The sequence below is a fragment of the Rhinolophus ferrumequinum genome, chromosome 14, assembly GCF_004115265.2.
Source record: "Rhinolophus ferrumequinum isolate MPI-CBG mRhiFer1 chromosome 14, mRhiFer1_v1.p, whole genome shotgun sequence".
In the NCBI taxonomy this organism is placed as follows: Eukaryota; Metazoa; Chordata; class Mammalia; order Chiroptera; family Rhinolophidae; genus Rhinolophus; species Rhinolophus ferrumequinum.
In genome coordinates, this window is record NC_046297.1 from 61,163,723 (window position 1) to 61,185,836 (window position 22,114).

General features: G+C 43.3%; 1 protein-coding gene across 1 annotated transcript in view; it reads left to right on the plus strand.

The window, feature by feature from the left end:
- FER1L6 (fer-1 like family member 6) overlaps positions 1–22,114 on the plus strand; it is a 138,208-nt gene that overhangs the window by 73,279 nt on the left and 42,815 nt on the right. Inside the window, exons 17-22 of the mRNA XM_033126834.1 lie at positions 11–130; positions 1,663–1,815; positions 10,820–10,997; positions 13,055–13,179; positions 18,232–18,366; positions 21,295–21,444. Of these exons, the coding sequence (XP_032982725.1) occupies positions 11–130; positions 1,663–1,815; positions 10,820–10,997; positions 13,055–13,179; positions 18,232–18,366; positions 21,295–21,444 (861 nt within the window). The remainder of the gene's footprint in view (positions 1–10; positions 131–1,662; positions 1,816–10,819; positions 10,998–13,054; positions 13,180–18,231; positions 18,367–21,294; positions 21,445–22,114) is intronic.

Consider the following 22,114-nt stretch of genomic DNA (forward strand, 5'->3'; position numbering starts at 1 on the left):
CTTGTTTTAGGAAGCGATGGCCAAGAAGGCCCAGGGGATCATTCAGCCGCAGAATAAAAAGTTATCTCTCAATGAAATGATCACCGAAGCCCAAAATTTTGTGGAAAAAATCCGCTTTCTTGTGGATGAGGTAATCAACTCTAATGGCAAACCTCATTTGGAAGAGAGGACCGGATGGGATGTCTTCCCAATGAGGTCTGAATGTTTGATAAGGATGAAAGATGGCGCGATGTTTTCTCCCAAGCCCTGCTGAGCTAAGCCGGCAGGCACTATTAGTCTAGGGGTGAGAAAACAGCTTTTAAAATTAAGCCAAACATCTAATACTTTATTGATTTTTTTAAATGAAACCTGAGTAGTCAGCAGAAATAAAAAGCATATTCCTTAATGGACTCAAGAAAAGTCAAAATCAGCATGGAACCTTTGATAAGTTTTCAACTGTAAGAAGATTTAAATTCATGTCCAAGAAAGGTCAAATCAGCTTCTTGTTTTTAAGTTTGTTGTAACCAGTATCTTCTGATGATCTCTAGAATGGTCTAAAAAGGCCCTTATGTTTGCTTCTGCCAGATCCTGAGTTTTATGTTGGGAAGGTTGTAGAAAGACGTACAGATTTATTGCTTCTGTTCTCAAAAGTTGTATTTCTTGCTGTGAATCCATTATTCCCTGCAGGCATAATAACCTGTGAGACAGGCAGTCATTTTAGTAGATGTGGGGATTTTAATAAACACCCAGAAGTTACAAACCAGGCCTCAGGGCTTCAGGTGTATGACCTATGACCCCTGCGGTACGGAAAACCTCCAGAAGGATGTCTCTGTTTCCAAATCAAGGGAGAAGGGATGCTTTCGAGGGTACCAATTACACTAGAGTGTTCTGGATTTGAAATGCAGACTATCTGCTTCCAGCCCCGGATGGTGAAGCCTAGTTTATGACAATATACTTACCCTTCGTTTTGGTAGTTTTGTGGGCTCTGCCATGTGCACTTCAGACCCTCGCAACAGAAGGGGCCTGTAGGCAGGGAATTCTGCAGTTCTTGTCTTGACTAGCTCAACTCTGAAGTCTCATTTTCTGTGCAATTTAGTCAAGTTTCTCCTGAATCAACACCTAAGACAGAGCTAAAATACTTGCAATCATATTTTAGGTAGAACATCCCTCGTAGAATTGTTTTTACTTCCTTAAGAGCAACTGGAAAGACATTCATGGATATTTGTTTTTGCTTTTTTATTTGACTGTTCTGGAAATGTTACCTGGTTCTTAGGCAGTCCAATGCTTGAAGTGAAATCATTATGACAAGATTCTAACAACAACAACAACAATAAGATACCCACGGGAAGGTGTAGGAAGATGTTTGTTCTACAGATAGAGAAAAGTAGGCCAAATAGGCCACCAGAAATGCCCCATCCTAGGTCCAGTTTGCATATCCTCGAAGCACAATGAGCAGCTTGGCAAGTGAGGTGTACGTGCACTGCAAATTCATGACCTAAAACTTTTTCTCTTTTAAAAGAAGCTACCCTTAACTTGCTTCACTGCATAGGTATTTTAAGTACCTGGATGGTTTAAGCCACAGACTTTGTTTTGCAGAAATGGGACTGTTTAAGGAAAGGAGAACTCTGGATGTGCACTTGTTAAACACCAGCCTATCCCACCCGCTCCCCTCTGTCCCTGCAGCCACAGCACACCATCCCCGATGTCTTTCTCTGGATGCTCAGCAACAACAAGAGAGTGGCATATGCCCGCATCGCCTCCAAAGACCTGCTCTACTCCCCCGTCAGGGAGCAGATGGGGAAACAATGCGGAACCATCAAAACACATTTCCTCAAAGTAAGTCTGCACTATTTTGATTTAAAGATGGGAAATCTCTGTTTTTCCGGGGTTGCCTAGCATTCTTAGTGGCTGTCCATATCTATGACTCTTCCCAAAGCCTTTCAAAGTTCTAAGGATACCTGGCACACCTCGTCCTCCCCTGACTCAAACTGGGATTCCATAGAATGACTGGAGGCTGACTGGTTTCCAGTTTTCCAATTACTATGTCACCAGACACATAGAAGTTTTTCTGTAATCTAGTGGGTGCACCTCAAGGTTAGTTTCATTTTTACTTCTTTGATTGCTAGGGAGAAGGAACATTTTTCTATTAGTTTTCTCTCAACCTTTTCTCTTGTGTAATTTGTGGCATCTTTTCACATAAGCTCATCTCTATTTTAAAAATAGATTTCAGAGAAAATTACACGAGGAGTAGTTTACATACCACAGAACTGCTATTTCAGGATTGCTAGTGGCTTTGAATTGTAAAAGCATGATAGTCTTTTCAACTTGGTTCCCTGCACCTTTCATAAAGTCAGGGTCCCCCGATGTCTCATAAGTAGACACTCATAGGCACAATCTCTCGATGGATTCTACTGTCTCTAACTCAAGATTTGGGCCTGTCTTGGAGACTCTGGGTATTTTCCCTCTGCTACAAAGAAGTTTCTACCCCAGAAGTAGACTTGAGCAAATATGGAGAAAGAGTGGTCCAAAGGCTGCACACTCACCAGTGACTGACAATATGAGTATATGGTTCGACTGATAAACTTTTCCCAGCTCATCGTAAGTAGACTGTTCTCCTGATTTCAGTTCAGATTTCTTGCTATAAAATAATTCTTCTTCTACTGCCTCAGAAGGAGGGTGAGAAGGCTCAACAGCCACGCTATATGAAGGATGGATGAAGAGATAGCAATGCTTACCTGAGAAGCATTGACAGCCTGATTGAGACGTAAAGTGTTTGTAGGGCTACTACATGGATGATGGTGTGCATGTGTGTGTGTGTGTGTGTGTGTGTGTCCAGAGGACAGAATGGGGATACAACCCCAGGATAGCCATTATAGGGTAATTTTTCCCTAAATGGAGGTCCATAATATGTTCTTCAGCCATCAAGGTGTCAACAGAGGCTGGACAACTACTTGATGTAATATGGCAGTCAGCAGCTAGATTATATATCCTCTAAGTGCCGTCCAGTTGCTAGAGTCTACTGTAGATGTGATGGTTAAATGTCGTAGACAGAAGAGGCAGTATGGGGTAATGGTTTCATGCGTGGGCTTTGAAATCAGGTGAACCTGAGTTGGGATTTGTATTAGTTTGCTAGGGGTGTTGTAACAAAATACCACTGAGTGGCTTAAACAACAAAAATGTATTATCTCACAGTTCTGAAGGCTGGAAGTCTGAGGTTAAGATGTCGGCAGGGCCATGTTCCCTCTGAAAGTGATAGGGAAGGATCTGTTCCAGGCTTCTCTTCCAGCTTCAACTAGTTCCTTGGCTTGTGGCAGCATAACCCCAATCTTCACAAAATGTTCTCCCTGTGTATCTCTACTCACATTATGTTCTTTTTATAAGAACCCTACTCCAGTTCAACTTTATTAAACTATATCTGCAAAAACCCTGTTTTCAAAAGGTCTCAGGTTTGGGGGTTCAAATAATGTTCTCAGGTATTGAGGTTAGGACTTCAGTATATGAATTTTGAAGAAATACAATTTAACCCATAACAGAATTGCAGGGCTAATATTTATTAGCTGTGTGACCTTGGGTAAGTTACTAACTATCTCTGTGTCTCCTATTCTTCATGAGCCAAATGGAGATGGTGTTGAGGATTAAGTCAATGAATGCATATAAAGAACACAGAGTATCTTCAGTCAACTTTTCACTTCTTTCCCTGCAGAAAAAAAAAAAAAGAACCAGAGTGTGCCTCACCCAGAGTAATCCCCCAATAGATACTGGCATTCGAACAAATGGGCATCCAACATCTAGAGGATGTTTCTGGAATTGTGTAACCCCTTTATATCCAGTGAAATGTTTGTGGCTCTGTATGTTATTTTCTGTCATGTGTGTAAATGATTTTTAAACCCACCCCTGTAAAACTGTAACTGAAAAAGGAAATTTTCACCCAAGTTATTCACCACCAATATCAGGATTTTTCTTCAGCTTTCTCCATCCAAGGAATTCTGGGGTCACAATAGATATTTGTCTTAAAAATAGCAAATCATTTCAGAAGGCCTTGCGCCAAAAATACTATAATAAAAAAAAATCAGTGGAGTGTTGCTCACTCCTAAATATTTTGATGTATCCTGGCTTTATTTAAAATTAGAACAGAGGACAACTGTCAAATAAAGCCAGAGGGTAGACATAACTGAGAATCGGGGACCTTGGATTACTTCTCCATCTGTGTTTTCCTTTTGCCATTGGGATTGCTTTGGGTGATAGCTTTTGAAATTTCATTGCATTCAATTGTACAGACTTGAAACATCTGGATAAGATGATTCAGCAAAAACTATTTTTACTCCTGTTTTGATTGTCACCCTTGATTTTTAACTCCCTCCCTCCACCTCCCCTTATGCCCTTCTCCTCACTGAGTTGGTAAATCTGAAAAAAGCAATAGCTGCACCAGGTCTTCACACACCTGCCACTCAGTCTGGTGTCTAAATTGGGAATTAGGAAGTGCAGTAAGACAAAGAAGAGAATGTGAATCTCTAAAATCTCCAGGCCAGAGTTTCCTCAGAGTCCCTTCTATGGAACAGCTGTCCTTGGAGTGGCTCCACACATGTCCAAACACATGTGGAGGTTGCAGTTGAATCCATCTCTTAGAGTGTCAGAGGGCTCATTAACCAACAGAAGGCTCTGAGAAGTCCTGCCGTCAGGAAACATCTTTAACTTTTACAACCCACGCTTGCCAATCTTACTCATCTGGAATAGCTATTGATAAATTTTAGGAAACGACGATTCTTAGGGACCCAGCTTGGGGAATATTAATCTAGAGGAAACTAAGGTGCTTCATCTGAAGTCACATGTCTAAGTAACGGGAAATCTGTAACAAACAGCAACCAGGGTTTCATGGTCCCTGGCTCCATGATCTTCCTTTTTCTCTACTTTAAATATATTCGCAATGCTACTGAAAATGCTGGAACAGAATTTGTAGAGCTCAGCCCAGCCCACCATCCAAAAAAGCAGTGTTCTCCCCCTTCAGTCTCATCCCCATTATGCCTCTTGTGTCGGAAGAGTGGAAAAGGACATTCATTTATTACCGAAAGGAAACTCTTCCTATGGGAGCAGCTGGATGTACTTAGAGCCCGGCCAGCAGGTGGCGCTCAATCTTCCTTTTCTTTTCTCCTTGAGCCACCTTTTCCTTGCTAGGCCACCCTGTGTTAACTCTACAAAGCTCTTATTCTGGTCCCCATCTCTATCGTATCTTCTGCCCCAAACCGCTGGGAGCAGTCTCTTCTTTTCAGGACTTAGGCTTTCCATCCAGCTTTCCATAGGATGCAGCTGAAAGTGGTGACTGACAGACATCCTTCTGCGTCCTGCCACAGAGTGAAACCTCTACAAGGCAAACAAACCTTTCTCTTACAAATACTGAGGGGCTAACTTCCACACAGTTCATGTGAATTGCCATCTTTCTCTCCTTTTTCTCACTTGCCAAGATTTCCCTCCCTTTTAAGCCAGCTAGCCTTCTCCAGGACCCTAGAGGGAGGTGGGTGGGTGGGGCATGGGAGAGGTGAAGACTTTTAGCTATTTTTATGCTTTGGTGATCACAGCTTTTTAATGCACTTTTGTATTCTTTGTTTTTCTCTGTGTTTTTTTCCCCCTGCCTTTCCATGCGAATCTCAAAAGGAAAGAAATTGCTGTGGTTGGTCAGGCTACAGGGGCACAGGAGAGAGAAAGGAGAGTGGGGAGGAGGGGAGGCAGGGGAAGACACACCCAGGCTGGACGTGCCTGTTAAAAATGGGACACTGTTTCTGACCGCACCTGGGAGGATGCTCAATCATGCTGCATGTGTTCCACCTTGGATGCTTCAGTGAGAGACAAATTGTCTTGCAAGCAATTTCAATTTGTATATATTTTTTTCATTCAGAATTTATTTATTTATTTTATGTAACAATTTTTTTTTAATTAGTTTCAGGTACACAAGACAAAGTAATACTTAGACGTTTATCATTTATATCCCTCACACTGTGTGAACCTCCCTCCCCCATCCACTATCCCTTTGACATCGCACAGAGCCATGACATTTCCACTGTCTCTATTCCTAATGCTGTACTCCACTTCTCGTAAGTATATACATATATATATATAAAATTATAGTTGGCATTCATTATTGTTCAGCTTCAGCTTCAGGTATACAGTGCAGTGATCAGGCATCTACATCATCCCTGAGGTGGTCTCCCAAATGAGACATGTGTCCATCGGATACCCTACAAAATCTTTACAACATTATTGATTACATTCCCCAAATTAATTTTCAAAACCCCGTGGCCATCTTGTGGTTACCGACTGTTTTCTAATCCCCTCACCTTCCCCCTTATCCCCACCCCCCCACCCATCTAGCAACCCTCAGTTTTTCCTCTATGTCTCCAAAACTTTTTCTGATTAATTCATTCACTTATTCTTTTCTTTAGATTCCACATATAAATGAGATCATATGGTATTTGTCTTTCTCTGTCTGACTTATTTCACTTAACATAATGTTCTCTAGGTCCATCCATGTTGTTGCAAATGGTAAGATTTCTTTCTTCTTTATGGCTGCGTAGTACTCCATTGTATAAATGTACCACAGTTTCTTAATCCAGTCATCTACCGATGGGCATTTCGGTTGTTTCCATGTCTTGGCTATTGTGTATAGTGCTGCAATAAACATAGGAGTGCATAAAGATTTTTGAATTAGAGTTTTGGATTTCTCCAGATAGATACCTAGGAGTGGAATTGCTGGATCATAAGGTAGTTCTATTTCAGATTTTTGAGATACCTCCATACTGTTTTCCATAGTGGCTGCACCAATCTGCAATCCCCCAACAGTGCACAAGTGTTCCCCTTTCTCCACATCCGCTCCAGCACTTGTTGTTTGTTGATTTATTGATGATAGCCATTTTGACTGGGGTGAGGTAGTGTCTCATTGTGGTTTTTATTTGCATTTCTCTGATGGTTAGTGAGGTTGAGCATTTCTTCATATGTCTGTTTGCCATCTGTATGTCCTTTTTAGAAAAATGTCTCTTCATGTCTTCTGCCCATTTTTTAATTGGGTTGTTTTTTTTAGAGTTGAGTTGAGTGAGTTTGTTATAAATTTGTGATATTAACCCCTTATCAGATATGTCATTGGCAAATATCTTTTCCCATTCAGTAGGATCCCTTTTTGTTTTATTGATGGTTTCCCTTGCTGTGAAAAAACTTTTTAGTTTGATGTAATCCCACATGTTTATTTTTTCTCTTACTTCCCTCGCGCGAGGGGATATATCGGTAAAAATCTTACTCCGGGTTATGTCTGTGAAGTTTCTTCCTATATTTTCTTCTAGGAATTTTATGGTTTCAGATCTTACATTTAAGTCTTTAAGCCATTTTGAATTTATTTTTGTATGTGGTGTAAGGAGGTGGTCCAGCTTCATTTTTTTGCATTTGTCTGTCCAGGTTTTCCAGCACCATTTATTGAATAGACTGTCTTTACCCCACCGTACATTCTTGCTTCCATTGTCATAGATTAAATGGCCATATAGGCATGGATTTATTTCTGGACTCTCTATTCTGTTCCATTGATCTATGTGTCTGTTTTTATGCCAGTACCATTGCTGTTTTGATTACTGTAGCGTTGTAGTATAATTTGATGTCAGGTATTGTTATACCTCCCACTTTGTTCTTATTTCTCAAGATTGCTGAGGCTATCCGGGGTCTTTTATGGTCCCATATAAATTTTAGGATTATATGTTCTATTTCTGTGAAAAGCGTCGTTGGTAGTTTGATAGGAATTGCGTTGAATATGTATATTGCCTTAGGCAGTATGGACATTTTAACTATATTAATTCTTCCTATCCATGAACATGGTATGTGTTTCCATCTGTTTGTATCTTCTTTCATTTCTTTCTTCAGTGTCTTATAATTTTCTGAGTACAGATCTTTTACTTCTTTGGTTAAATTTATTCCCAGGTATTTTATAGTCTTTGGAGCAACTATAAATGGGATTGTTTTTTTAATTTCTCCTTCTGATGTTTTATTATTGGTATATACAAATGCAACTGATTTCTGAATTCAATTTGTGTATTTTTAAAAACTGCCAACTTAGGAGGGCAACAGTAGTCCTGGTGTAACATTTTCATATGACATTAGCCAAGTGTTTGGTTCTAACCATGAATTCACACACACATTGTTTTCATAGCAGTCGAAATGAATGATCTTTTTTTGTTGTTTTTGTTTTACTTTAAGAAGCACAGTATATCAGACCTGCTGGAGGCAATGCAACATAGTAAGTTACGAGTCTTACCACTTAAACACTTAAAACTATGGTCTGTAGACCAGCAGGATCAGCATCAACAGGGAGAATTGCAGAATCTCAAATTCTACCCCAGACCCACTGAATCAGAATTCACATTTCAAACAGATGCCCAGGTAATTCTCATGCCCTGATACACATCAATGTGTGAGGAGCACTGGCTCTGGAGCCAGGTGGAGCAGGGTTGAGTTTTGGCTCTACCCTTGCCTTGCTCTGTGACATTGGACAATTGTCTTAACCTCTCTGAACCTCTATTTCTTCATCTTTAAAACATACACAATAAAATTATCTACGGTGTAGTCAACATGCAGATGAATGATTATCTATGACTTTTTAAAAATATGCAGGAAATAGGACATTGAGTTTATATGGAGCAATGTTAGACCAGGGCCTGGGACGATGTAAGTGCTCAATGCATGTAAATTATTATTATTATTATTATTATTATTATTATTATTATTATTATTATTAGAAAAATAAATAACTCAACAAATATTTATCAAGTGCTTCCTGGGTGCCAAGCCCTCTTTTCAGCATTAGGGGGATCGCTGTGAACAGCTAGGTAAAAACCCCTGTGATATCTACAAATGGCAGAGGGATTACTTTTATTACAACAAAATAACCTTAGGTTCTCAATAAGTATTTGTTTTATTGAACAAGTGCTCAATACATTTTAGCTATTACTTTTATTATAGAAGTGATGAACAGAAGCTTATTTGTCTTGTTGCAGATTTTAGAATTATGAGTTGCAGAGTGGTTGTCTTTACCAGCAACAAAATGACCTATTTTGCTTTTTGTAAGCTGAATAAATAACACATCCCACTGGCTAAGGCATCCATTCCAAACTCCTCCGCATAACCAGCAGGATTCTTCAGCCTTATCTGTGTCATTCTCTGCCCCAGCTTTTTCCTTTCTGAAAGCTCTCAGCAAACCATTCCCGGCACAGAGTAAACACTCACTAAACGTTAGCTCCTATTACCACTGTTGGTTGCTGTCCCCTTATCTTGGTTCATGGACTTCCCTTCTTCCTGGGGTTCCATCTCTACTGGTCCAACTTCAAAGTACTGATTAAAGCCCAATGAAAAATTTGCATCTTCAAGAAAGGAAGGAAACACCTACTGCTACTTCTCTGTCCCCTTAGCTTTTCCTTTCCTATATTTAACTTTGCATTTGAGTAAGTGAATGCAAGTTGGCTTCCTTATCTAGACTGAGCTCTTGGAGGGGGCAGGGCTGTGTCTTGGTCACTGTGATGCCCCCTGACCCCACTCCCTCAGCAATTCCTAGTGGCACCTGTAGTAATTGCTGAATTGAGTTGCTCAGAATCCATGTAGGGAGCTCACAGAGCATGACAAGGTGAACGCAGGCTCAATTTTGGATTCAGGGGCTCTCCATGGGTGCCTTGGAAATAGTCAGTCAGTTGTAGCCTCTCATAGTAAAATTTTATGATTCTCTCTGGAAAAGAAGTGGTGTAGAAGAAAGAGGGAGATACTAAGAAGGAGCATTTAGAAGCGTCAACAAAATCTGGAGAGGTAGCAGCTCTCAGAATGAAGGCCTTACCAGCAATCCTAAACGCAGCCAAGTCTGTGGCCTGGGACTCCTTAGATGGGGATAAGGGGTCCCCTAATCCTGGTGATGGAGAAGTAAAGGAGCCACAGTGTGCTGAGCTGTGTCTTCACATCTTGAGAACATGCGTACACTCCCCCACACACATGTTTACATGCACACACTCACACACATATGTACACACACATATGTACACACATGCGTACATGCACACATAAGTACATGCACACACTCATGCATATGTACATGCACACACTCACACACCACACACATAAACACACAAATTCAAACAGGCGTAAATGTAAATACAAATCCGAGTACATTCAAAGGAGAGAATGCACAGTAGTAAGGGAACTCGAAACCACCCTGCATGAGGAAAGAATGAGAGGTGTTTAGCCAGGAAGAAAGAAGACGATAGAGCACGTAGGTTCCTTCAAGCACATGGAGGCCTGACCTTCTGAATGAAATGAAGAGGTAGAGTCTGTGGCTGGAACTCCAGGCACTTGGAAGTCCTGGGAAGGGAGATTTCAGTGCAGGAAGAAGCAGCCAGTGGGTTTTCAGAGTCCAGAGTCCAGATCTGGGGTCATCTTTCCTGGGTTCGAGTCCTGGCTCTGTCTTAATCTGTCATGTAAAAGCTGAGTGTTCTTTAGGACTTTATCTAACCTCTCAGAGTCTGAGTTTTCTCATCTATAAAATGGGGGCAATAACCATACCTATTTGTTAGATTGACGTGATCCAGGGCTCAGAAGTGCTGAATCCACAGTGCCTGTGTAAGCGTCAGGCCCCACTACATCTGGATGGTCCTGTGGAATTGTGCATCGTGACAAGTGAAGTCGTTGGTCTTGCTCTGGTGTAAGATGAGCTCCTGAGAACTGCTCTCTGAACACCCCGTGTGCCCCAGGGCCCCAGGACCTCTTTCCTCAAAGAGTGAGGCCCACAATGCCTCCTGCTAACAAGGTGGTCTTCCTCGTGCCCTTTCCCCAGCTTCCTGGGAAACGTCCTGCTGGCTGGTCGGTGCAAGCAAAGGTCGACGTGTACCTGTGGCTGGGCTCCACCAGACACTCCAGTGCCATTTTGGACAACTTGCCAGCAGGCTATGAAGCAGAAGTGTCATCCAAAGTGGCTGGTGCCATTCAGCCCCCAGCCAACCTGCTCTACCAAGGTACAGTGCCCACTGGGCAAAGAGGGTCATTCGGTGCCTGGTGGGCTTCTGAGAAAACAGTGATGAGGGTGGTGTGCGTGAGTTGTTTGTGCAGTATTTTAGGATCAACTTATTTTCCTTTTTTTACTACAGTTTCCACGTTTTCTTCCTTACCTTCCAATGTCCCATCTAAAAAGAATAAAGTGAAGTCATTAAACACATCTGGAATAAAAAATTTACATTTTTCTGTTAATGGAGAGAAAGCCATTTGAGTTTCTTTGTAGGCAAACGGTATCACTTGCGTTTGCATTTTAAGTGAAACATATCTTTTATTTTTTTTTAATTTATTTTTTTTAATTAGTTTCAGGTGCACACAACAGTGTAACAGTTAGACATTTATCATTTATACCCCTCAAACAGTGACAACCCCCCTCCCCCATCCACTACCCCTCTGACATCGTACACAGCCATTACATTTCCACTGTCTCTATTCCTAATGCTGTACTCCACTTCTCGTAAGTATATACATACATACATATATATATATATATATATATATATATATATATATATATATATATATAATTATAGTTGACATTCATTATTGTTCAGCTTCAGCGTCAGGTGTACAGTGCAGTGATCAGGCATCTACACCATCCCTGAGGTGGTCTCCCTAATGAGACAAGTGTCCATCGGATACCCTACAAAATCTTTACAACATTATTGATAACATTTCCCCAAACTGACTTCCGTATCCCCGTGGCCATCTTGTGGTTACCGACTGTGCTTTCTAATCCCCCCACCTTCCCCCTTATCCCCACCCCCCTCCCATCTAGCAACCCTCAGTTTTTCCTCTGTGTCTCTGAGACTGTGAAACATATCTTTTAAATAAATATCAGTAAGTTCTTCTGTTGATATGACCTGTGGAATTCAAGCAGATGTTTTAGTGTTACGTGGCTTTGAGGGTTTGACCTCTAAACGGCAAGCAGTTACATTTCCCAATAAGTACCCAATGGAAATTGGAACCCGTGAGGTCACTCATGTTTCTCTAGCTTGCTTCTGGACTTGGCTACTTTTAGAAATTAAGCATGCTTTATGTAATCCTGTCTCCTATGAAGGTATTTTCTATGAATGCCTTCATGTTTACCTTTTCATATAATTTTAATTTTTGTTATAAATGTTAATGCCTTGTTACAGTTGCCTTTTGCTCTCTGTTTCCAATGTCTTCAATTTGCAGGACCTCTTGCTGCTGAATTCAGTGAGAGTAGACTGCAGATTGACCTTCACTTTGACTGAGGTTGGGTTTTGAACTGAGCCAGTATTGGAAACCCTGGAGAATTATCTGTACACCTGGGTTTCCTCCTCCAATGTTGGTTGACCTTGACCGCCAGTGGAATCTGAGAAGACAAGTTTCAGGAAATAGCACCTACCATGTACCAAGCATTGTGCCCTCTACTTATTATAAGATTTCTTTTATTTCTCATGGCAACCCTTGGTGGTTTCTTCATTTTACAGATGGACGTAGAATGTATCAGAGATGCTTAGCAATTGTCCAAGGTCACACAGCTAGTAAATGATGGAGCAAGTGATCTCCAAACTCTGCTTTATTTCCATTGCTTTCCATCCTGTCTTTAGAGAGTTTGATCTTTGGGTAGAAAACACCCACACTATCTCTAGAGACCCAAGTTACCTGGAAATATTTGCTGTCCCAGCTATTAACGATTCAGAGAAGAGGAAAAAGTTTTCCCAAAGTTTTTCGATCCTCTGCAGCATGTTCTCTTCATGGAATGACCTAATACACTTTCTTTGTTGTGAACTACTCCACTCTTACTTGGGGTTCCCCCACTGGACCCTGGTCTGCCCCCACCTGTGGCCTTCTCTCTGCCACCCATCCTGTCAAACTGGTGTCCTCACTCCCGCCTTTAAGCTCCCACGTCCTCTGCCTGTATCTCCCCTGGCCTCCTGTCCTTTGTCCGTCTGTGGAAACACCCACAGACACATCGCACCCTGACACCCGTGTGCACTTACTGTCCCTAAACGCCCACTAATGCCTGCCCCTTTCCATTGCACATCCACAGACCGGCACGTCTTTCAGCTGAGAGCACACATGTATCAAGCTCGGGGCCTCATTGCGGCTGACAGCAACGGACTTTCAGACCCCTTTGCCAAGGTCACGTTCCTGTCCCACTGCCAGACCACCAAGGTAACCAAAGAAGCCCACCTGCCTTCTCCCTGCAGCCCACAGCCAATCCGCAGCAGACCCTCCCAGGAAACAAAACATGGGCATATTGCGAATTCTCCTGTCTCTGGGTAGGTAGGGGTTTCAGACTCATAGCACAGGTGCAAGGAAGGATGGACAGAGTCTGTTGTTGCATTGTGACCCATTGTCCTGAAGCCAAGAGAGCAAGTTCCAGAGGCAAAAGAAGGGTGGGAGGAAAAGAGAAGTGAGGAGGAAAAGCAGAATCTGGTCCCTAAGTGTCTGCTGACGTGCCAGGTATCAGGCCTCGTTCGGTGGGGAATGGACAAATGAGAAAACAGCACACAGACAACCTGCATCCTTGCTGACGAGTCATGGTGGGGAGGAAGGTTTTCCAGCTTTGTGGTCAGGAGCCTAGACTGGGCACGGGCGCTTTGTACTTGCGGCTGGGGGACTTCGCACACTTTTAACACCTCTGCAATTCAGTGTCTCTCTCCTCTGCAAAGTACGAGTTCCTAAAGGATGCAGTGAGGACCAGTGGAGATGGATCTATCCCTGTTTCCTCTGCGCTTTCTCCCTTTTCTGTACACTGAACACTGAAATGGGGAAAAGTTTCCTAATCAGCGCAAGTCCACTAAGCTGCTTTTCTCATTCCATCGATCATATTTGCTAAGGATGAATTCTGTTCTCTGAGGATTTGCTGTTCTGAGAAAGGGAAGCTCCAGAAAGGATTTGCCCATCTCTGGGAGTTAAGACAGAGACCTGACGTTACAGTCTAGCTCATTTACTTTCTAGCCGCATTTGCTCCCTAAACCTTGGTCTGTCATCCTAAAACAGGGCTGTTGTGAAAAAGCAAAGATGTAAGTGTATAAGTGATTGATGAATGGCAGCCACTACATGGGTGGATGTTAAGACGGCTGACAGTTCATTCCAAAGCGAGGCCTGTGAGCCGGGTAATGAATGAGATTGCATTTTGATGTATGACACACAGACCGAGATCATAATGTGAACCAGTGTTGCGTTCATTCACCAGCACCTGTCAAGTGCTGGCTCCGTGCCAGGCCCCATGCTGGGCTCAGGGGAGACGGGGACCAGACCCTGCTCCTCGTCATGTGTGATCTGGGTGTGGAGATAGGCAGTCTGGACAGACGAGTCAGCTCCACAGTGATAAATCCCACAGTTCTCGGCCTCCAGGAGCCACTGGAGATAGGGCAGAGCTCTGAATGGGAGGGGACTCGAGCGAGACCCCAGAAGGAAGGGGACTCCACTCTCACTGAGTGAATGAGCATGAAAACGAGAAAACTGCAGACTGCTTTCTCCTTTCTGATTTGAGAGTTCTTACATCGGGCAGTGATGAAGAGTCTAGACTCTCTAGTCATATTGCCTGTGTTCAAATCCAAGCTTTTCCATGAATTGGCTATGTGACCTTAAGCAAAACCGGCTTTGTCCTCCTCTTTATCTGTAAAATAGAGATGATGACATTGCTTAAAATTCTCAGAGGGCAAAACACCCAGGATAGTGCCTTGCTTCTAACAACTCTTATGTGACTGCTTGTCTTTATTGTCACCGAGGCTTTTCATTGGAAGCAAGAGGGATTCTCCAAGGGTGGTCCCCTGGGGCCATCGTCCACCTGCCACACTGTGGAATCCAGGCCCTCAGGGGTTATCTCAGGCCCAGAATGGGGCCCCCAGGATGGAGTGAGCGCTCTGGGCTGCCATGTGATTACCCTTCTATTTTGTATCTCCATACATTAGTTTCACTGGATGTAGACCCATATCTCAAAGTAACAGATGGCATTTGTTTATCAGATAATCATTTGAAAGGGAAAATAGGTTCTGTGGAGCCATGGACTTGGCTTCCATACATTGAACCAATTACCTAATTCTTGTTACTAATAAAAGCCCCTATGTGCCAGCCATAATGCTAAGCATTTTATATGTATTGTTTGCTACATCTCACTGCGGCCCAAAGGTGTTATCCGTGTTCCCATTCTGGTAATGAGGATGCTAAGGCTTAGAGATCACACAGGTGGAAGGTGCCTGAGCCAAGGTGGATACCCAGGTTGGTCTAATTCCGAAGTCACTTTCCCTCTCCTGTGTCAGTGTTGTGCTGCCTTGGAGGGGACTGGTCTGTGTGTGACATGCCTGCCTCTCGCACTCTTTATGGCCGGGAAAGCTGAGCCTGGGGTCCCTGCAGGCAGAGCTGAGCTCCACTGGTCACCTGGTAGCTCTTGTCTGAACTGACCACATGGAACTTAGGGCGAACAGTCTCTGAAGGGCTGGTACTGCAAACCCATCCTCTACCAAGTGACTTAATGGTACAAACTATTTCAGAAGGCAATCCAATGATTCCAGATGTGCCTGAGGACGTGGGACTTAGAAATCTTGTGTTGACAGAAGGATAAAGGGAAAGGGAGAGAGCTCTCAGAGAGAAAGGCTTGGGAGATAGCGAGGGAGAGGGACTAAGTGGTTAAGAGGAAGAGTCTTGGAGGAGAGGACAGCTTAGAGGGTGGAGGGTATGGAGGATTTCACACAAGCAGATTAATGCCGAGTCCTGAGAACACGGATGGTCTCTTGTTAGACACGAGTACCCCAGTACACCAAAACTGGCACATGGTAGGTGTTCAGTAATTGTTTACACAGTAAAAGAATGGGTGGGGTAGAGTGGGGTGGGCCACAGACATCTACTGTGTGCTAGGTACTTAACACGCTTTATCTCAGACAATGGACATAACAACTGTATAAGGTAGGTTCTGATCTCATTTAAATGAGGAAAACTGGGGTTCAGAGAGTTTGTATCACCTGCCCAAGTTGAAAGGAAGGCACCCATGAAACTAGGGTTGCATTCCAGGGATGCCTGATGCTAAACCCACGCTCCATTCATGGTGTCTCACTCTTCTTCCAAGTGTTAGCTAAGTGGCACCATAATCTCCCAAATAATGTCATTTAACGTGGTTATAATGCCTAACTGCTTAAGGAAGCTCTGAAGAAATGAAGCTAGTGGTGGGCACCGTGGCAGAGAAGTGGGAGAATGCATTTTTGGTTGGGTGAACCTTTCAGTACCTCTCAAAGGTGGCCATGTTCCTTTTACTCATGGGAACCACTCTGAGGACAGGCTAATACCCACTCAGTCATTCATGTAAATAGCTGTGGAACAGCTGCCACGCACAGGATGCTATGTTAGTACCTAATACTGTGCCTAGCACATCATAGGTCTTACATAAATATATATGTTGAATGAATGAATGAATGAAGAATGAATACTGGCACATTCATCTTCAGTCTTATCAAGTAATATATATAGACCAAAATGCCAAGGAAGACATCAAAATATTTCTGTAGGAAAGGCACTATAAAGGTCATAAATTGCTTTGGTATCATACCATTGGGTGCATGCTTCAAAAGAGATCACATTTAAAAAACAAACAACATAAAAACATGTGGTTCTTTGTGATGTCAGTTACCAACACAGGCTAACTTTCCGTTGCAACTCCCTAACTCCTATTTATAGGTTGGTTGAGATCTTTCTTTTCCTCTCCACAAAGTTAAGATTTTCTCTAAAGTGTTATGTCAAAAATCTTACTGTGTTTGATGTATGATATACTCTAAAAGTATAGCAGCAAGAAAGGAAGAAAATTGTGGAATGCTTGCTATTTTTATGACTCAAAGAAGAGCAATAAAAAATTCTTTCGTGACCACAGTGCCAATGATTTAATGCTGTGACTAGAGATGACTCTTAGTGTGAAACTCTAAGATGACAGTTTTATCTGGGCTTTGGAGCCTGGCCAGTGAGTCCGGGCCAGATCACTCTCTGATCTTCCTAGAGTGAACAAGTAAGGGTGCCGTTCAGAGGTGGTAGGGACATTTCCCCAGGACCCAGCAGCTGCTGTGCAGTGTCCATCTGCAGTGAAATCGAATGCAGTGAAATCACCCATTTGCCTGCATAGCCTGAAATAGAGGGAAATGTGACTATGGCCTCTTTCCAGGACCGGCCTCACATATTAATGGGGCAGTTTCTGCCCAGGTGCAGAGTCTACCCTGCAAACAATATCAGGCCTTAGTTCTGGGAAACTGACCTGTTTCCAAACATCCAGTTAATCAGAGTAGAGGATACAGGCCCAACCTCACCCTCCGTTCTGAATGTACCACTTGAGTGGCCTGGCAGGGGAGCTGGGAGCCATTTCTAGGTGAGACACTCATGGTTCTGGACCAATTATGCAGGTTGTGGTCCTTCTCTGTCCTTTGGTTTCTCCATCTGTATAATGGGTGTAGCCAACTCCCAAGATCAGTTTGTTGTGGTAGAAAGAGCAATGTCATACAACATGGTGAGGGTTATTTTGAAGACCCTGGTCAGTTCAATGTAGTCAAAGAAATATCCACAAAATGGTAGAACTCCATAGAAGGAATGTAAGATTGAAACCCCACTTTAGCGTATTTGATGACAAAATTTTATTTGCTCCCAAGTGAAGACTCACCAGATCTCCCCCATCCTCAGTTTGCCCTTCCATAGAATGGGGATAATATTAGCATCTACTTGGTGAGGGTGAATGAGGTTAGCAGCCTGGTCTTTGGTGCCAAAGTTCCAGGTTGAATCCCAGTTCTGCCACTTGCTGGCTCTGAACAAGTGCGCTTCAGTTTTCTGGCCCATAAAATGTGAGTAGATAACTGTATCGACTTCCCAGAACTGTTGTGAAGTTTGAATGAGACGGTGCACATACAGTACAGCAGCCGGCAGATAGTAAGTGCTCAATAAAAGGCAGTCTTCTCCCAGCACTACCGAGAGGACTGAGTTGAAATGATGTGTGCCCAGAGGGTGTTCTTGTAGGGGCTTCATGAAACTTATGTCAGCTCCTCCAGGGCAGGGAATCTTTTTATCCCCAAGAATCTAGTACTTAGCTGTACATCCATTTACTTTGTCACTTGACTGTTGCATGAGGGAGCTATGATGAGGACGTGTTCTCTTTGCCATCCGTACGTGTCTGTCGAATGCACCTCAGAACCCCTACTACCCCCCCACACTTGAAAGACCTTTTGCTTTTCTTTCGGCCCCACCTTCCAGGTCATCTCCCAGACCCTCTCCCCCACATGGAACCAGATGCTGCTATTCAATGACTTGGTGTTGCACGGAGACCACAAGGAGCTGGCGGAGTCCCCGCCGTTGGTGGTGGTGGAGCTGTATGACAGCGACGCAGTGGTGAGTGTCCCAGGGAGGTGCATGCTGTGCCTTGCTGAAAAGGCTGTGTTCCACTGATTGACTTTATTTAACCAGCCTTTGATTGCACAGGACTCCAGATGTGTTTTCCTGACCCGGGAAAACAATGAATTACAGAACCAGGAAAATTGATGATGGTCATTTGCTTTATTAAAGGGTTTTTCACTTCGAGTTCCCTTTAGATTGCAATTAAAATAGCATCGGGTTCACAGAACTTCAGTAGACACACACTTCTTCAGGAATAGGATACTTGTATAAAGAAACCCTCACTTGTAGGGTTTCATATCCTATTGTTGCCTAATACAATGTCCAGGCCTTTTGGAACCAGGAGATGGTTATTGATCTTGCCCGGCTAGAAGGCAATGGATGGATATTGTCACTAATTCAGCCTTTGTGTAGTTGGGTCTTTCTTTTGTTTTTCATGGTTGTTACTTCCAAATCCTGCGACCGCATGTTCATCTCTATCCCATTTCTGTTAGGATGTTAACCAAACCTCTTCCTCTCCAAAGATGTGTGCATTCTAAAACATTGGGTAGATTCAAAAGCTTACTGGAGGGTTTTTTTTGTTTTTGTTTTTCAAAAAATTACAAATCAAATCTTATTTTTTAAATTAAGTCTAAAATAAAAGGCAAAGGTTTATTTATTTTCTTTGCTGTCTCTACCTCCTCGGGCAGTTGCAGAAGCACAAATGCATTGAGAACAACTGTTGTTCCCGGAAGCCTTCCTAAAGCCTCCTCACCTCCTTACCTCAGAGCATTCTGGAAGCTCTGACCTTGATGCAAGGTCAGGAAGAAATTAGAATAGGAGAATTGTAGAAGGTGAGCAGGGACCTTGGATAGCATGAATTTTGCTTCCTAGAGAAGGGATCAGAGACCCAGAAAGGTCAAATGACTTGTTCAAGCTCACAGCTAGTTGGCGGAAGAGCTAGAACTTGAACCTAGCCTCCTGTGTTCACTCTTTCCTGCACATGTGGGAGTGTCTGGTGTGTCTGTATCCCTTTAGAAACACACATTCTACTTCTCCATGCCCCACCCCACCCTCTTTCTCTCTTCCCAATTCCCCCAGCTGTAAGTTGGAGCTAGATGTATATATTTATGGGATATGAGCTTTACTATTGGACATTTAGTATAGATTTTCAGTAGAGACAGACACAAAATATCTTTTCAATTTTGTTCTTGATAACATGGTTCCAATGCTAAGTTCTTTTTATTTGAAAACCAGTAACAACACTCAAGCATTTTTGAAAGCTCCTTCTAAAAGCCAGCCCACTACATGGATTTTCCTTTGCTTTTCTGACCCTTTCCAAGTCTCCATTCCATGATTGCGGGCCCCACCCCAAGCCAAACCCTTTACAAAAGAGCAAGCTTACATTCTCACATGTAAAGGAAAAGGAAATGTAGGAGAGAAAAAACATATGAAAGTTTTGCCCCTTTCTTCTGGAGAGATACAGGTAGACAAGGAAAAGATTCTGTTTATACCCACCTTCAGGCTACAGCTATATCAGGCCCCCAAATCCACGGTGATTATGAGATTCTGACTGCCAGATGTGTGATTCCACTCCAGAGCTTTCTCTCCTTACCCAGGGGCTTGTGCCCTCAGCAGGCTTTCTAAGAAACAAATTTCTATTTGGCCAATTTGTTGCTTGGGTTTATGTTGACTCTTTTGTTTCCAGGGCTGATTTTAACTATTCCTGGCTAGATCATGGACAAAATAATTACACGGCAGGTTACTCAGCGGCCCTAAGTGCACCCATATAAGGAACAGGTCTGACCCCACCAGCAGGCAGCTTTGTTTGTTTCCAAGTGTGACTGAACTAAACCCCATTTCCACCTCAACCGAGCTTCCTTCTTCTGCACATGCTGGTTCATGAGTCCAAAGGCAACGAAACAGTGCAGCTGCTAAAACGCAGCCTCAGCCAGAAGAGAATCTGGGCACTGTTGTTGGACTTCTAGAGTCATTACGCTAACAGCTTTCACTCAATAAATATGTAACGAGTGCTTGCCCTATGCCAGGGGACACAGCTGTGGATAAAACAGGCAACCCTGCCCACAAGGAGCTTACGTTCCAGCAGTTTTTGAGATAAAATAGCAAGGCAGCCCCATGCAGCAGCCCCACGCTGCCCCTGGAGGAACCTGGACCCGTGCTCCTGGGAGCAGGTGTGGGGAAGAGGCAGGAGATAGTGCCATCAAAGAGTTCTTAAGCTTATGGCCCAGATCCATTCATACACACACACATATTTTAATACCCACTTTTACTACCGAGAAAAATAGTGCCGGCTGCTCTCTCACTCCCACCTACTGATCTCCATCATCATCACTACCATCATCGTGTTACCAGGTACTGAGTCCTCACTGTATACCGGGCACGGTGCAAAGCCTACACATCATTATGTCAATCCTCACGCCCCCGTTAACAGGCATTATTGTTAACCCCTTTTTAGGCATGAAGTTCGAAAAAGATTGCGTAAAGGGCCCAAGGCCATAGATCTGGAAAGTAGCAGATTTGGGAACCCAAACGAGGTTGCCTGGACACCAGAGCTCGTGTTCATGACCACAGTGACCCTGGGGAGCTTTCGGAATGTTCGGTGTCACCTTATTTCTCCTTTTCCCCTTCACGTCTACCCCAGACAATTACTGTAACTTGACTGAACTTGATGTGCTGAGGACAGAGATAACCCCTAAGCGAACCTGGGGCCAGGAAGCTCCTAAGATGGACCTCTGAGAGTTTATCTCAGGAGCCTGAATGGATTCCACTACTCCCCAAGCCTTGGAAAGGGATAAGAGGACAGTAGCAAGAGGGAGACCCTGAGGCTGACAGTTTTGTGACGATTAATTACAAAATTGTATCGATGCAAGTCGGAGCCCGGTGAGTGACCACCAATGACAAAAATTCATTTCTTTTCTGCTTTAGGGGAAACCAGAATATTTGGGTGCCACCGTGGCTGGTCCTGTTGTGAAGCTGGCTGAGGAGGACTATGAGGCCCCCAGGTTGTGCTATCACCCCATCTTTTGTGGGAACCTCTCTGGAGGGGACCTCCTCGCGGTATTTGAGCTGCTGCAGGTAAATGAACTAGAAATGTCATCTGCACTCGTCATCGTCTCTCTAGTTCCTGGCCAGAGATCGGCCTGACTTGACGTGTGCTTCAGGGAAGCGGTGTCTGGTCCCTCCCTGCTGTCCACTCGTGGAAGACTTTTTCAGACAGCAAAGGCAGGAAACGTGGCGAGGAAAGCTGAGACTCTTGAGTCTGGCTGTCCAGTAGAGAACCACATGGGACCTGGAGAGGACCTGAAAGGGAATTGACCGGGTGTGGCTCTCTGAGAGATATTTCTCTCCCTGACCATTCCATTCACCAAGGATAGGTGGCACTTTACCTGTGGGTCGGACCACTCCCTTTATAGAAAACCTTGTTTTTCAGAAATCCCAATTTCTAAAACAAAAGAACAAACAAACAAAAAACCCAACAACAACAATAACAGCAAAATACTCACTTGGTAGAGAAACTGACAGATAAACATTCCTGACAGACAGAGAATAAGTAAGATCGAAGGTGTTAGAGTGGATTCGATGGGTGTAGATCTCATTTCCATCACTTATTAAAGTGAGATGTCGGGTAAGCTGCTTAATCTCTGTATTTCACCTGCAAAGTAAGGGTGGTCGTCTACCTAAAGAGCCTGGTATGGAATAAGCACTCAACAAGTATTACTTGTCTTATTATTAGTAATATTATAAG